Genomic DNA, 17,280 nt, shown 5'->3' on the forward strand with positions numbered 1-17,280 from the left:
CTCCCACACTGGTTGAAAGCCAACGAAACCCTGCATTCCTCGTTCTTGTTTTCTCATAGTCTTGATGAGCAAACATAGTCAAAGAGTTCTTTTGGCACAAAAAATCTACTACTGGTAAATTGTTTGTAGCGACTAGCCTAAATAGATTTGTACCACCATCCAACCCACTCAACAAGAAATTTGGTTTGAATGCTTAAAAATCAGAGTCCAAAAGTCTTATTATTTGTCTTAGTTGATGAACCAATAAGATAATATTTATGAAATGCTCACTAGATCTTCCAATTGAAACCAACACAAATTAAGAATAATAGGTCATTCCAAGAATTTGTACCATTAAAATCCAATCTAAAACACCATTAACTCCCACCTATGATCATTATGCCGCCTATTTCCATCCTTTCCATTGCCTTCATCAAATACACTCTCAAGGTGGGTGCAGTAGATCCACTCACCTTCAACCTATTCTCGCCCCTACCTTAATTGGTGATCTAGTAATATTCAACATGAAATCACAGACCCAAAAAAGTTTCAATTTAGAAGGACATACTAACCTTCCAACTCTTTCTCTCCGTTCCACAAAAAGAAACAAATCACCCTCCTCGAAAATTAGGAAGAAGTCCCTTTTGATAAAAAAAAAAAAAAAGGGTTTCCTTCAACCTTTCGAGATTCACCATGAACAAGAAGGCTAACCAAGAAGATGAATAAGAAAAAACAAAATCTATGATATTCTTGGAACACAAAGAAGCATATGGTAGACAACACACTAGATTTGGTGATGCTTTTCTTAAATGCTATTGAATTATTAACCATTATCTCATCTAAAAGCTTAAACTGTTAGATAGAGAGTCAACTTTAACTTTTATATTATCATTTTTACTCTCAACACTCACCTCACATTTGGTCAGGCTTCACTGTATAATTAGTGCATATACAAACATTTTAAATATTGGGTTACCGGTAAGGTTTGAACTCAAGACCTTTGTTTACTATGATATTATGTTGAATTGTTAACCACCATCTCATCTAAAAATTTAAATTTTTAGATAGAAGGTTAATTGTATTTTTTATACTATCATTTTAAGCCATTGTCTACCAAGCTTATCCCCACCTAACTGGCAGCTAGAGCATGTCTCCATCACTCTAAGACTTCTCCCCCTCTTCGATCCAAGATATATGAGGTAGGTTTGGCTCTAATAGTTAGGGATAATCATCGCTCAAATCTAGGGGGTTATCTAACATTCTACCTAAATAAAATTTAAATAAATAACAATAATTCTGACTTAAGTCTCTCAGTAATCAGATTTTGAATAGGGATAGGGATGGATATAGAGAACCTACTCCCATCAAAGTAGCTGCCTATAAATAGACATTACCACCTGGAGTGTGCCATGACTTGATAACCAAAGTCATCTACGTGTGAATGACCAGTTATCTAGAGTTGTGAAGATTGTGAGGTTTATAATTTTGTTCGTGAAAACTAAATCTTCATTGATTGCATGGATAATTTCCTATTATGGGATTGTGGGTGCAGGTCTATAGAGACAAACCGCATTAAATTTCTCTGCCCTCTTTCCGTTGATTTCTATCAAAGTCAAGCAGACTAGAGATCATAATGCAAAACTTTTTGAGGAAGATTTACACACAAAAAAGAAAAGAAGAACAGGAGGTTTCGTTGGGTGCTTGAAGCTAAAATCAGCCACTGTTGCAAAGAGGTGCACAAGAAAGACCAGAGAGGTCCAACCATTGATTAGCAACTGTTGTGTGAAGAAGATAGCTGAAGATCTTCATGGGAGGCGGGACTAGAAAGAGACATTGCTTGGAATTTATGGAAGACTTGAAGAGTTTAAAGTAGAAGGAAGAGAAAAGGAATGGCAAGATGAAGATTGATGACTTTGGTGAAGATTCCTCAGCAAACCTGGCCAGTTCAGTTGATGATGGAGATGTCTTGCTGGCAAATAGCATGGGTGTTGCAACTTGTGATTTAGTGGGGAATCATCGGGTGTTAGATTCAACTGCATCCATGCATATTTGCAAAGATCGAACCATGTTTATGCTTTGCAGGCTAATAAGGTTTTGTAGAGTTATATGATTATAGTCTAGGGTTAATCTTATGTTAGAGCCCATGGCCCATTGTATGTGTATATATATATAGGCGTACAGTCTATAAGTTTAATTAAGTGGTATATACATATTAAAGCTAGAGTTTTCTTCCTAAGCTTCACATGGTATCAAAGCCAAAATACAAACCCTAGTAGCCACCATACAAACCCTAGCCGCTGCCCACATCACCGACGGCCACAACCTTCTGTGCCGGTCAGTTGAAGAAACATCTTTTCCATCATTTTCAGACTAAGAACTTGGGATTACTTAAATACTTTCTTAGCATAGAAGTTGCTCAATCTAGTTCTGGTATTGTTATCTCTCAACAAAAATATGTATTAGACATTCTGGAAGAAACTGGGATGCTTGATTGTAAACTTATAGATTCTCCTATGAACCCTAATGTAAAGCTCTTATCAAGACAGGGGGAGCCTCTTGCTGATCCTGGAAGATACCGCAGGCTAGTCGGAAAACTTAATTATCTCACTATCACTCGCCTAGATATTTTTTTCTCAGTCAGTGTTGTCAGTTAGTTTTTACAGTCTCCTTGCGATAGCCACTAGGATGCGGTAGTCCGGATTCTTAGGTATATTAAGGGAGCTCTAGGTAGATGACTATTGTATGAGGACAGAGGTCATACTCAAGTAGTCGGATATTTTGATGCTGATTGGGTAGGTTCTCCCTCTAATAAACGGTCTACTTCAGGTTATTGTGTTCTGGTTAAAGGAAACCTAGTATCTTGGAAAAGTAAGAAGCAAGAGGTTGTTGCTAGGTCGAGTGCAGAAGCAGAATATCGTGCTATGGCCTTGGCAACGTGTGAATTTATCTGGTTAAAACAATTGCTTCAGGAGCTCAAGTTTGGGGAGATATCACAAATGAGATTAATTTGCGACAATCAAGCTGCATTACATATTGCTTTCAATCCAGTCTTTCATGAGAGGACCAAACATATCGAGATAGATTGTCACTTCATTCGAGAGAAGATTTTATTTGGCTGCATTACCACAGATTTTGTCAATTCCAACGACCAGTTAGTAGACGTCTTCACTAAGTCTCTCAGGGGTCCTCGAATTAAGCATATTTGTAGCAAGCTTGGTGCATATAATATATTTGCCCCAGCTTGAGGGGGAGTGTTGAGTTATATGGTTATAGTCTAGGGTTAATCTTATGTTAGAGCCCATGGCCCATGGGCTATTGTATTTGTATATATATATATAGGTGTATAGTCTGAATTTAATTAAGTGGTATATACATATTAAAGCTAGGGTTTTCTTCCTAAGCTTCACAGGTTTTATGGCCACAACAATAGGGAAATAAGTTGAAGTTAAAGATTAAAGGTGTTGGATGTGTCCAGTTGAAACTTCATAATGTAGCTGTCAGAAAAACTTCTCAACATGAGATATGTGTCCGCCATAGATGCCAACATTATTTATCTATAGGAGCTAGTGTCTCATGGATACGAATATGTTGGTGTTGGGAAATAGTTAATCATATACAGAGGAAACAACTTAGATGGTCATTCTTTACCTATGAAGATTGGAAGCAGCAATTTGACAAAAAAAATCAAAAGAATCTGAAGAGAAAATACTTTTTTGATGAAATTGAAATATTAGGGAATTTGAGTCAAAGAAATTGTTAGATACTTCCTCAAATTCAAACCAGATAGAGAGAGGAGTGATCTCATTTGGTAAACGTACTCTGATAGAAATGAAGCTTCACAATATTCTGATTTAGAATAGGGAAAGAGAGAGATAGGAAACCTAATGGGCAGTTGCCTATAAATAGGATAAATAGGCCACCCCACTAGTAGAGTTAGACATGGAGCGTGCCAAGACTTGATCACTGGACTTATTTGAGTGTGAGTGACCAGTTATCTAGACCTGTGAGGATAACAAAGGTTTACCATTTAAACACTGTAGAGAGTGAATTTCTGCGTGTGATGTGTGTAATCTGATCCTGACCTAGAATCTTTTTGATATTCATAACGGAGGTACATGTTATTACAATAAATTTAATAATTTAATGCCTGTTAAATTTCCTTTCGAGTTATTTAATTCTAACCTTTATGTAGAAAGATGTATATATCTTAAAAAGCACCCAATTGTTAATTAAGTTTTATTGACATTTATACTAATATTAGTTTCTGTTTCCAAATACTTTTACACTTTTGTCAATTCTTTTACAGTTTCTCTCAAATTTCTAGGATGTTTCTAAAAAGTTTCTGTTAAGAGGATCATGATATTTGATTACAATCTTTATATTATGTAACTACATGTACTTAGATGATTTGATTTGTATGTATTTTGTGTATATACTTAGAATATAATGTCATTATATTAGAATATCATGCATGTATATAAGTCGTTGTACACCTCTTTTATTAAATACACTTTCACATTATTTTATTTTACAAGGTATCAGAGGCAAAACCCTAACCCTAGCCTTTTATTTAAAAAATAAATAAAAACACTAGCCCTAGCTTCTTAAACAGCTGTTGTCGGCACCTTCAGTCACCATCACGTCCACGACACATCTTTCTCACTATCCTTCTCACAACACCTCCTCCTAACTCCTCCAATTCCAGTGACTACTTCGACAGGATGCTGCCATTCTGTTCTTGTGAAGCCTCCTTCCAATGACTCCTCTAATTCCAATGACGACTACAACACAACGTGATGCAAGGTGAGGCAACCCAGATTGCGTCTTGTCAACAGATCTGTGCGTGGTTCCCTCTTGTCATCATCTCAGCACTCATCTCCGACGACAGTAGCCCTAGATCTACTAGATCCGAAGAGAACATCAGATCTGATGTTCCCTTTGCACATCTCAATCTGATTGCACAACTCAGTTGTGATTCTGCCTTCTTGCGTAACTCAGCCAATGTCACAGTCATTGACAGAAACTCTTCATGTTCCCATCCTTCCCAAAACTCAGATAGAACAACATTCTCTTTTGGTTAAATTGCATTGTAGCTGTTCTAGTTGTGTGGTATTGCTGTTCTGGTTTAGGGTTTCTGGAATACTGGAAGATGTCTCATGTCTCATGTCTATGTTGGGAACTTAGACCCATGTGTCACTAAGCGAGAGCTTGAAGATGACATCTGCATGTTTGGAGTTGCGCACAGTGTTTGATGACCATAGGGATCCACACGATGCAGTTTGTGGACTGGATGGTAAGAATGGCTGGCAAGTTGAGATGTCTCACAACTCTAGAGGCGGTGGTGGCCGCTGTGGCAGCAGGCATGGTCATCCTTGAGCAACTAATACAACCCTTAGTTGGTCTTCTTCAATGACTATCTCAAGGGAAGAGTATGCTTGGTTCCTTCAGTTTCAAGCAACACAGCACAACCCCGTCATCTATTGCATCTTTTGCTCACACCGGTTACTAACCACATATTTGGATTTTTACACAGTCCAAAGTTTGGGGTCTTTACCTCCTCAAGGGAAGAGTATACTTGTTTTACACAGTCCTTTTCTCTCAATCCATGGATTTTTGACGCAGGTGCTACTAACCACATATTTGGTAACAGGTCTCTATTTTTTCATATCCATAGATCTCGAGCATCAGTCAAGGGTATTGGGAGTGCTAAACCCCTTTCTACTTTGCCCTTGTCATATGTTCTATAATTGCCACAATGTCTCTTTAATTTACTCTGTTAGTCAACTCACTTGTGATCTTAATTGTGCCATAACCCTTTTTGACTAATTCTATCTTTGTTCAGGATCAAAAGGACTAGACAAACGATTGGCATGGGGCATGAGTCTCTAGGATTATACTCACTCTCTCCCTCCCTCTCTCTCTCTCTCTCTCTTCATTTGCTCCTGATAGCATTTTTTTTTTTTGGGGGGGAACAATTTTGAACAAATAAACCTCCTCCTGTAGGTCCCAACTCTCAAGGATTATACTATCTCTCTTCATCTGCTCCAGATGACTTTGAGTAATTCAAATTTGAACAAAATTTATCCTGATAGCTTTTTTTTGAGAAAAAGTGAGAAATTAATTAATAATTAAGATAAAACTACACCCAGACAGTTCAAGGCCACCTAAATAAACCACTCCCAAAACAGATCACAGCAATCTGATAAAGACAAAGCCACCCCCCAATAGCAATTGTGCTAGAGTAATTTAAAAGAGTTGGTTCATATTTGTTTGATTTTTATTATTTTGTTATTTTCATTAATAGTTAGTGGAGTTTTAACTAGTTGAGATAAGATAGGAATAATAGTGGTGTAATTGTGGCGTTAAAAGGGATATGCGTATGCATGAATAGAGAAGACTTCTTCCATTTATTTGAATGTATCCTTGTTTTATTTTGAATGGGAAGAAATAATAAACAAGTAACTTTTGTTCCAAGTTTTGTTGTTGACTGATTTGTGTCATTGAGTTAACAAATTGTGCACCACATTTTTCAGGGCAAGGTAAAAGGGAACTTTCCTGGTTAAAGTAATTTCAGGTCCCAACCCATCAAACATCATTATAACTAACATCTACGCATTATAACCAGCAGAAAGGATTATGTTAAGTGATTCATCACATCTTTCTCAGAATAAAATGAGAGCCAACATAAAAATTTCTTCAAACCACCTGACTCAACAGATGACAAATAATTGTTTATGTGGTGACAGCATTCATGATTTACAACTAGCATGAAAATAATGACATTGCTTCATCAGCAATGAAAATTCTTAAGAAACCACCATAGAGATTACAGATCATATATAAGAATGCCATCATGTACAATATAAACATTTGTTTGGAAAGGGATATTACCTTCTTGTCAAACATGGATAGCCCATAATTCACATGGCCCATATTCTCGACCTATAAGAGAAGGAAAAGGAAGTGATAAAAAGTAAAATATATTACATTTATGTTCTAAAGTACTGATCCATGACAACTTTTATAATTTTAAGCCATGTGGAGAAATCTATTGATAACACCTTACGGTCTGCCAATTTGATTGCCAAGTTGGATTTACTGAGTTAATTTTCACAGAACCTACTTAGTACTGTAGCTTCCCCTTTTGATCAATATAAAATTCAAAATTTCAGCTAGGATTACGAGCTGCTCAGGACACATAATACAGACAAGATGATCCTGCTATTTAGCCACAGAAAGGGCATGCATTCAACCACAATCAGAGCTGACAATTGAAACTGTAGTTACATTAATGTATCCAGACATTTTGGCTGTAAACAATTACATTATGTACAGAAGTCTAGACTCTGGTTTGATTTAGTTTATCCAATTACTCATGATAAGTAAAATATTGATTGATTTAAAAACCAAGAAACATTCGTATAAATAGGCATAACACAGTCTCCAGTTAGTTCAGTAAGCAAGGAAACAAAGTGTGTAAAGGACCATGGCTAAATTATACCAACCAATCTACAGAGAGTTGAAAAATAATACAAAAGTTTAAGTTCAATAGATTATTCCTGTGAAGTTTTAAGCAAAGACTCCTTCCTTATTTATCAAAAAGTAAAACACACACACACATAGATATATATATGATTAATCATTCATTTGACTGAAAAACTTCAACAAGCAATTAGCTACTGAGAATGAATACCCCCAAGCTCAAAGTCATATAATTGAGAGAGAGAGAGAGAGAGCCAAATACCAAAATCAACAACCAAATGCTGGAAGGGCAGTCAGTATAAGGGAGATCAACAGGTTTATTTGACCATCTCTCTATTGTGCCCATATATGTAGGCCTTCGAGCATCATCTTTAGAAGGGCACAAAATAAACACTTGAGCTCTGTCATGCACCTACATATTATAAATACTCCACATCAAGTCAGCAACACACTTCAATTATTGTGCAAAACTTCTGGTTGTTGAATGAATTAGGATTAAAAGTTAATATACTGAGTAGCTTCCTTTCAGGGTGCAAAATGAAGGCAACACAATGGGATATGGGATGAAAATTTGTAGTCAAGAAAAACAACAAATATACTTGTAAAATAATGCAGCCCTAAGCCACATGAACCATATTTCAAACAACCCTCTCTGGTTTTGCAAACAGCAAAACTGGCATGATGAAGAGCTCTGTATCACATTTCCATGTCCAAAACTAGTAGAAGGTTTCAATTCAAACATATAATTAAGCTTGATGTAGCCAACTTAACAACGCTTTTTCAATGAACCATTCCTTTCACTGTGTCAGCAATAGTCCAGATAAGTTCATAGTAACATTACTGTTTTTTTTTTGTTAGTATAGTAATATTAATCTTACTAGTAATTGATTGAACTTGATAGGAATCACTTCTCAGTCAAATAGATGAGTTCAACTATGAGATAGGAACAAATTCAACTTCTACAGTTGTGTAGCATGCATAGTCATCATAGACTGTAGCAGGTTAGTTATTGATGGGGTATTAGACTCGAATGTAGAAAATCCAGTAGTCCTCGTAACACATATCTCAATCCCGACAGATTATATAAATTTCCAGAAATACAGACTTTTAGATTTGAAAATACAAATATAAAACAATATACAGGTATACAAGTAATTCAAAAAAAAGTGAATTACACCCAGATCATAAGGCATTTGGCATTTGGACACCCAGACCCCAGACCCACTAGGTTCAGTAAATGAACAGGGATGATGCCTTCAATTATTCTATCAAATCAATTATCCTATCATCTGAGGTTATAATATGTCACAGCTACACCCTTTGCCATTATTTTCATCCTCTTTTCGATGTTATGTGACTAGGTTGGCAATGAAAAGACAATAATGCCAACAATTATTCTATCAAATCAGAAGTGTGAATAATGGGTGGCATTTTCAAATTTGGGCCATCAAAAAAATTTGAAAATTTTCCCATATCTGAAAACCAAACCACCATGACTAAGTTTTGAGTACAGATAGGGCAAAGAGAGGCTGGGTTATTAGTATAGCTCTTCTTCTACCCTCCAGCAACTAAATTCACTGTGAAGGAAATTCAAGCAAGTGCATGAGATGCCCTTCCACCTATCTTTCGCCTTCTTTGAACCATTTAAGTAGGTTCTATTATTTGGCAGGTTCAATGATGCAAGACAACAATGAAGAATTGCATAAAATGGGGAAGAAAGAGAAGAGATTAAGAAGAGAAGAAGAAAGAAAGAACAGCCAGGAGAGGAAATCAATATTAATGTATTCAATAATCAAAGCTGAATAAAAAGTTACATCGAGAGCCTTATTTATAGGCCAAAAGTAAACCTAACTATAGTTTGATTAGGAATCTAAATTCTAACATAATTCCAATCCAAATCCTATAATATCTATAATCATCTAACAAAAATGAAAACAAACCAAACTAACAAGGTAACAAATAAACCTTAATCTAAATCTAATTTCTAAATCCAAAATAAAATCAAAATAGGAAACATATCCCTATCATTCAATCATACAGAGATATTAATCATAGATGCACCATAATAACTGGCATCCCCTAAGCTAATAGAACAGCAGACCATATATACAGTTAATTTCTACAGCAATAAGTATAATTCAAACATCAGAAGGGAAAAAATACTCAATAAATCCCATCATGAGAAATATAAGGAGGACTCGAGAGGAGGTTGGAAATGTTGCTCCTTAGAAGAAACCTCTCACCTTATAGACTTCATACAAAAAAAAAAAAACATACAAACTCAAGGGAAATAGGGGAAGCGAAGACTTCCAGGATGTTCCTTTCTTTTACCCTCTTGAGAAGTGAGAATTTTGATTTTGACCTAGCTGAGTGAAGGTCTTTAGTATTTATGCTAGGTTTTATTTTCTCGTTTTCCCTTGAGGTGATGTTACCTAAGGTAATCTGCTTGGTTTTCATTTTTGGTTTTATAACCTAAGCTCTCATGTAATCTTCTCAGAATATGTTTTGAGCTGTTCCAGGTTTGTTTTCCATTAGAGGTCTTGGATCTTCATTGGATATTTGTAATTTTTTTTTAAAAAAAAAAAAAAACCTACATTTTAAGGAAAATAAAATGTATGCATAATTCAAAAATAAAGAAGAAAATGGTACCTTTGGTATGGACAGAACGTTCCCATTGTCTTTTGCAGCATATTCAGATACATATAATAAAAACCCAGACATCTGAACAGAAAACACAATCATGCTTACAGAACTTGAAATCAACCACACTTTGCATAGGAACAGCCATAGATGATGAACTTCATAAACAACAGAGAAGTCATAAACCTGGCCAGCAGACTCCATTGAAATTGGATTTTCAGATTCCGCCATACCAGTATGACTGGTGATGTTAAGTATATCAAACAAAAATGCAGTTTTCTGTAGCTGGATTCGTCCATATCCTATCTTTTCATTATTAGAAGGTACTGATGGAAGAGACAATCTGCTGTATTTATTTATAACCCTGCGCAGAGCTGAATATGATAACATGGTCACAAGTATGATACTCTGATATGTCAATTTATACTTAGTTTAAGTTTATGCACTTAGGTTATCTTCACCTAGTTCTTGACGCACACTAAGTTCAAACACTAGAAATTAATTTTAGAAAAATTATTCCATGCAAACCCAATGTCAAGCCCCAAGATGAGGGTTGGACAATTTGGGAATTCAAGAAGAATTCCAAGAACAAAAACAGAAATTGGGGTAGGAATATATATATATATATATAGAGAGAGAGAGAGAGAGAGAGAAAATTGAGAGGGAGATTCAGGAGGGAAGAAAGAGAGAAAGTTTCTGTTATTACTTCAAAACTGTCCATCAACTTTTTATAGTGGTCTTTTTAAAGACTTCTCATTTCTGTTGAGAAGCAACTGTCAAATGAAGGGGTATAACCACCTAACAACCTACTCAACCACATACTCATTACAAGTGGTTTAAACTTCCTCCTCCAATTGTCTAATCTACCCCTAGGTTTATAACATTCCCCTCCCCATGAGAAAATTCTTGCCCTCAAGAATTTAGAGTAGGTTAGTTGCCCTTGGGAACTGCTTCAACAAGTCTGGCGAGTATTCCCAAGTGGTATGATCAGGGTGTAGGTGTGTCCACTGCACCAACACTTGGGTTAGGGGTGTTGTGCCTTGGTAGACTATTATTTGGTCCACAATGGCTTGGGGTTCAATTACTTCCTCAAGATCTTCTTCCATAGGGGACAAATCTGGGCTGGTAGAAGCACTAGGCCCCACTGACTTTTTTAGCAATGAGACATGCAACACCGAATGTGTCTTCACCCCTGCTGGCAACTACAACCTATAAGGCACCTCTCCTACTTTAGCTAATATAGGGTATGGCCCAAAGTGGTTTTTTTTTTTTTTTTTTTTGGGTAACGTAGGAATTGGAGGAAGTCTCAGTACATAAGCCTTTGATAGAGATCATCACCTTCTCCCCTATAACCTACAGGCACTGACCCAAACCAAACAATCAGGCTGAGCCGGGTAAGACTGGGTCAAAGACTCGTGCCCGTGACCCCTTGTGTAGTAAAGCGATACCTACCACATTACCCAGAATTCGAGAACACAATCTTGGCATACCCAACACCTAGATCCCATGTGGTCCACCACTTGAGCTACCCCAAGGGGTTTATGGCCCAAAGTATTTAAGGTTAGCTTCGAGGCAAGGGTGGTTGAAAAGGATAGCTGTAAAAAACATTTAACATTAAGGAATACTTTGTCCCCCACATTAAACAACCTGTCACTCCTCCGGTTGGCAGTCTGTATCATTTGATTCCGGGTTGCCATAAGCTCCCTTTTAAGGACTATCAGTACCTTCTGTCTTGACGCAGCGTGTAGCGCGAATGTGAAAAAAACACACCAAAATAAATCCTTGAAAGAGCAAACTTCAATGGCCGAAACTTGGCTTTCAAGAAGACGCAAAAATAAGACTGTTTTGCTAAGAAAACCCAAATAGGTTGCTGAAATTTGATTAAGAAAAACTTGATTACAAACTCTAGATCCTAGGCATATTTATAGTATTTGGCTAATCCAAATCCATCTAATATTTGGAAAACAAAATCCAACTAGAATCCTAATAGAAATAAATCCTAATCCAACATGAAGTAGAATCCTAAATCAAGTAGAAACATGAAATTGAATCCTAAATCAAGTAGAATTCTAAAAACTTAAGAAGTATTAAAATAACATAAAGTAGAATCCTAAACCAAGTAGAATTCTAAAACTTAAGAAGTATTAAAATATTGTTCCGCCGTGGTTGGGTCGGCTTTGGGCCGGGTCTTGATTGGTGAGCGCATCATTCACCTTCACTTGAGAAGAATTCGTCCTCGAATTATGATCTGGGTATGACAACTCAACGTCCGGCAAATACAAAAAAAGATCAGCAACATTGAATGTTTTGGAAATACCCATATGATTTGGCAAATCCATAACATAAGCATTATCATTGATCTTCTTTGTAATCTTGTAAGGACCATACTTCTTTGGCTTGAACTTGTTCTGTTGTCCTGTAGGAATCCGTTCCTTCTTCAAGAATATCATGACTTCATCTCCAACCGCAAATACCTTATGCTTCCTATGCTTGTCAGTTGCTGCCTTGTACTTCTTATTCGCCTCGTGCAACTTTTTCTTGACATCTTCCTAAACTGCTTGAACGTGTTCGGCTAAGTCACTAGCTACAACACTGAAACCTGGTACCTTTGGCAATTTTACCAAATCCAATGCATGATTAGGAACTTTCATGTATACAATAGAGAATGGTGATCTTCCTGTTGAGCTATGCACGGCGTTGTTGTAGGCAAATTCCGCTTGAGCTATGACTAGGTCCCATTATCTTGGCTTGTCTTTGCAAACACTGCGAATCAGATTTCCTAAGGTACGATTCACCACCTCTGTCTGTCCATCAGTCTGGGGATGTGCTGTGCTACTGAAATTCAAAGATGAATCGAACATTCTCCACAAGATAATCCAGAAGTGACTCAAAAACCTTGTATCACGATCCGAAGTAATAGTTTTAGGGACTCCATGTAATCTAACAATCTCCTTGAAAAACAGTTTGGCTATAGCTACTGCATCTGTCGTCTTCTTGCATGGGAGAAAGTGCGCCATCTTGGAAAACCTGTCAACCACTACAAAAACAGAATCCATACCTCGTTGGGTTCGCGGTAGACCCAACACGAAGTCCATAGACAAATCTTCCCAAATAGCATTGGGAACAGGCAATGGCATGTAGAGACCGGCGTTAGAAGAGTGCCCCTTAGCTGTTTGACATATATAACACCTCACTACAATAATAGAAACATCTCTCCTTGCTCTTGGCCAATAATACCTTCCCATAACAGCTTCAATAGTCTTGTCTCTGCCAAGATGCCCTGCTAAGCCACCACCATGCAAATCCCGAATAATTTTCTCACGAAGAGATGTGCAAGGGATGCACAACTGATTTCCCTTCATGAGAAACCCATCATGCACATAGAAATCTCCTGATGGTTGTTGAGACATGCATTGTTCCCACACATGTTTGAAATCCTCGTCTATCGCATATAATTCTTTCAAGCACTCAAACCCAACAATCTCAACACTAAGGGTCTTGATCAAATCCACACGCCTACTCAAAGCGTTTGCCACTCGATTATGCTGTCCCGACTTATGTACAATTTTATATGAAAATTTATCAATAAAAGCAGACCATCTAGCATGCATATCACTCTTCAATTGCCTTTGGCTACTCAAGTACTTAAGGGCTTGGTGATCCGTGTAAAGAACAAATTCTTTGGCAGTCAAGTAATGTTCCCATATCTTAAGAGCCCTCACTACTGCATAAAACTCCTTATCATAAGTAGACCACTTTCTTCTGGCTTCACACAACTTCTCACTGAAAAATGCAATTGGTCTCTTCTCTTGGGACAACACAGCACCTATACCCACTCCACTTGCATCACACTCAACCTCAAACAATTTGTCAAAGCTTGGCAAAGCTAAGACAGGAGCGGTACATAATTTATCTTCTATCAAGGTGAAACTTTGCTCTTGTTCTTTACCCAATGGAACTTTCCTTTCTTTAAACACTCAGTAATTGGAGCCACAATACTACTAAAGTGTTTGATAAACCGCCTATAGAAAGTTGCTAACCCATGGAAACTTCGCACATCACTGACATTTTTAGGAGTTAGCCACTCTCTAATAGCTCGCACTTTTTCCTCATCTACCTTTACGCTCTCTTTACTTATAACAAAGCCCAAGAACAACAAGCTCTCACTCATAAAAGTACACTTCTTCAAATTAGCATAAAGTTTGTTTTCCCTCAACACACTAAGCACCTCTCGAATATGCCCCTCATGCTCATTAATAGACTTACTGTATATCAAAATATCATCAAAATACACCACAACGAATTTACCAATAAAATTGCCAAGGACTCCTAAATAAAATATGGCAAGCATCCATATCAACAATATCACAATAGACTTCGTCGGAGTACTTACCAATAGAGAAAGGCACCCTGCAACGTTCATCCACATGTATGCCACCAACTTCTTTGATCCATCCAATCATGTAAGGGCTTGGATGTTTTTCAGGAGTTAACTGCATCTTTGCCACCACGTCTCTCCCTATGATGTTCTCCTAACTTCCACTATCAATAATCAACTCAAAGATTTTTCCTTTCACCATACACCTCGTGCGAAAAAGCTTATGCCGTTGAGTAGTATCTTCATTCTTTTGAGATAGCATTAACTTCCTCACTACACAGGTATATTGCCAATGTCCATAATCTTCTTCGTCATCCTCCCCATCAGGCCCGCAATATACTTCCTCTTCAGCAACATCTTCCTCTTCATTTTCTACAATGTTAACTGTTTTCCTCCTTGGACAATCACTAGATTGATGCCCAACCTCATTGCACTTGAAACATTTTAAAAGAATAGGCTTTGCATAAGGATTAGGGGATTTTGGAAGATTAGAAGTAGTATCTCGAATGTTCCCCCCCGTTGTAGCCTTATTAGGGTTGACTGTATGGGGTGGATTGAAGGGTTGCGCTCCTTGAACCGACTTGCCTTTATCAAAAGCTACTTGTTTATTTTCATTCCCACTATACCGACGATAGTTGTCATTACGAGATCTCTCACTCAACATTAACTCAGCCTTTAAAGCTAAGTTCCTTGCTTCTTGCACACTTAGAACCATCTGAACCCCAATTTTATCACGAATAGCAGGCTTCAATCCATTCAAGTAACGAGCTGCTTGTTGATTGTCACTTTCTGACAATTGGTTTCTCTCCGCTAATCGTAAAAACTCAGAGGTATATTCATTCACACTCTTCATTCCCTGTGCACATCTTTGATAAGCTTCAAACATATATTGTTCATAGTCAGGGGGCAAAAACCTACCTCTTAATAGTTGCTTCATTCATCTCCATGTCTGAACTGGCTGTCGGCCTTCCCTCCATCTCGTTTCTCTTAATCGCTCACAACAAACAGATGCACCGCCCTTCAACCTGTAAGCCACTAACTTTACTTGTCGTTCATCTGGGATCTCTATATATTCGAAAAAACGGTCAACCTCAGTGATCCAATCCAAGAAGCCCTCAATATCAAGATCTCCACTAAAAGTGGGAATATCAACTTTTAGTTTATACTCATCGTTGCCCCAGTGGTTGTGCTGATGCGCATTCCTCCTAACCCCTCTACCACCAGGGTTAGCTATTGCTCGACCAAAATCATCCTCTTCATCACTATCTTCAATCACTGGTCTTTTAGGATTAACAAGGACATGATTAATGGGTGGTCTTCCCGCTCCGGCTTGATTCACCCCATTATTCAGGTTCCTGTCATCATCAACTCGTAGTAAGGTGCCCAATTGGATGCTATGTTGCTCCAATCGCTGCTTGATAGTACGAGTTACTTCCCGTTGTTCTTCGATTGCTCTCCAAACTGCGGACAACCCCTAATCACCATCACAAGGCTGGTTGCTACCGTTACCTTCAAGATTGGCCATCTGATTGGTTGATTAACCGCTCTGATACCACCTGACGTAGCGTGTAGCGCGAGTGTGAAGAAAACACACCAAAATAAACCCTTGAAAGAGCAAACTTCAATGGCCGAAACATGGATTTCAAGAAGACGTAAAAACAAGACTGTTTTGCTAAGAAAACCCAAATAGGTTGCTGAAATTTGATTAAAAAAAACTTGATTTCAAACTCTAGATCCTAGGCATATTTATAGTATTTGGCTAATCCAAATCCATCTAATATTTGGAAAACAAAATCCAACTAGAATCCTAATAGAAATAAATCCTAATCCAACATGAAGTAGAATCCTAAATCAAGTAGAAACATGAAATTGAATCTTAAATCAAGTAGAATTCTAAAAACTTAAGAAGTATTAAAATAACATAAAGTAGAATCCTAAACCAAGTAGAATTCTAAAACTTAAGAAGTACTAAAATATTGTTCCGCCGTGGTCGGGTCGGCTTTGGGCCGGGTCTTGATTGGTGACCGCATCATGTCTCTGTTACAAGTAGTGTTCCATTGCCACCATAGTGGTCGGGGAATTAGGAATTGCTGGTAGCAAGGGAGGGTTGTAGCTAAATGTTGCTTCAAAAGGGGTTATCTTGATAGCATTGTGGTGTAACTAGAGTTGTACCACCATTGCGCTAACGATAGCCACTTGTTCTAACTTTTAGGCTTAGTAAAACACATGCACCTCAAGTATGCTTCAAAGCATTAAATTCACCATTTCAGTTTGCCCATCAATTTCTGGATGGTGGGTTGTTGACATGTACAGCCCAACTCCCAAACTCCTGAATAACTCCTGTAAAAATCTTATCCCTATTGGACACAATGGACTTGGGGACTCCGTGAATCTTAACCACCGAATCTAAAAACAACCTAGCCACTTCTTGAGTCGAAAAAGGATGGGTTAAACTGAGGAAGTGGGAAAATTTGGACAGTTGATCCACTACCACCAAATTACATCCTTCCCCTCCGACTTGGGTAATCCCTCTACAAAGTCCATAGAGATTCCTTCCCATGTTTGTTTAGGTATGGCCAACGGCTGTAGTAACCCAGGGTAGGCTACTTGCTCTTGCTTACAACGTTGGCAAGTCTCAGAGGATAACACAAAAATTCACCACGTCCTTCTTCAGTCCTAGCCAAAAAAAAAAACTACCTCACCTTGTAATAGGTAGCTCTCACTCTTGAGTGGCCTCTCAAAGGTGAACGATGCAGTGTTTTCAAAATTCTTCCCTTCAACAGCTCGCCATCCCCCACTAC

The 17,280-nt window shown here is 37.7% G+C and overlaps 1 protein-coding gene across 2 annotated transcripts in view; it reads right to left on the reverse strand.

Annotated features, from left to right (window-relative positions):
• The window catches only part of LOC127791188 (beta-galactosidase 17), an 82,797-nt gene that overhangs the window by 7,611 nt on the left and 57,906 nt on the right, over positions 1 to 17,280 (reverse strand). For both annotated transcript variants that reach the window (XM_052321024.1, XM_052321023.1), the window contains exons 12-15: positions 10,288 to 10,475; positions 10,111 to 10,182; positions 7,724 to 7,873; positions 6,871 to 6,921 (exon numbers count right to left, since the gene is read on the reverse strand). In XM_052321024.1, the coding sequence (XP_052176984.1) occupies positions 6,871 to 6,921; positions 7,724 to 7,873; positions 10,111 to 10,182; positions 10,288 to 10,475 (461 nt within the window). The remainder of the gene's footprint in view (positions 1 to 6,870; positions 6,922 to 7,723; positions 7,874 to 10,110; positions 10,183 to 10,287; positions 10,476 to 17,280) is intronic.

The sequence above is a fragment of the Diospyros lotus genome, chromosome 14 (genome assembly GCF_014633365.1).
Source record: "Diospyros lotus cultivar Yz01 chromosome 14, ASM1463336v1, whole genome shotgun sequence".
Taxonomy (NCBI): Eukaryota; Viridiplantae; Streptophyta; class Magnoliopsida; order Ericales; family Ebenaceae; genus Diospyros; species Diospyros lotus.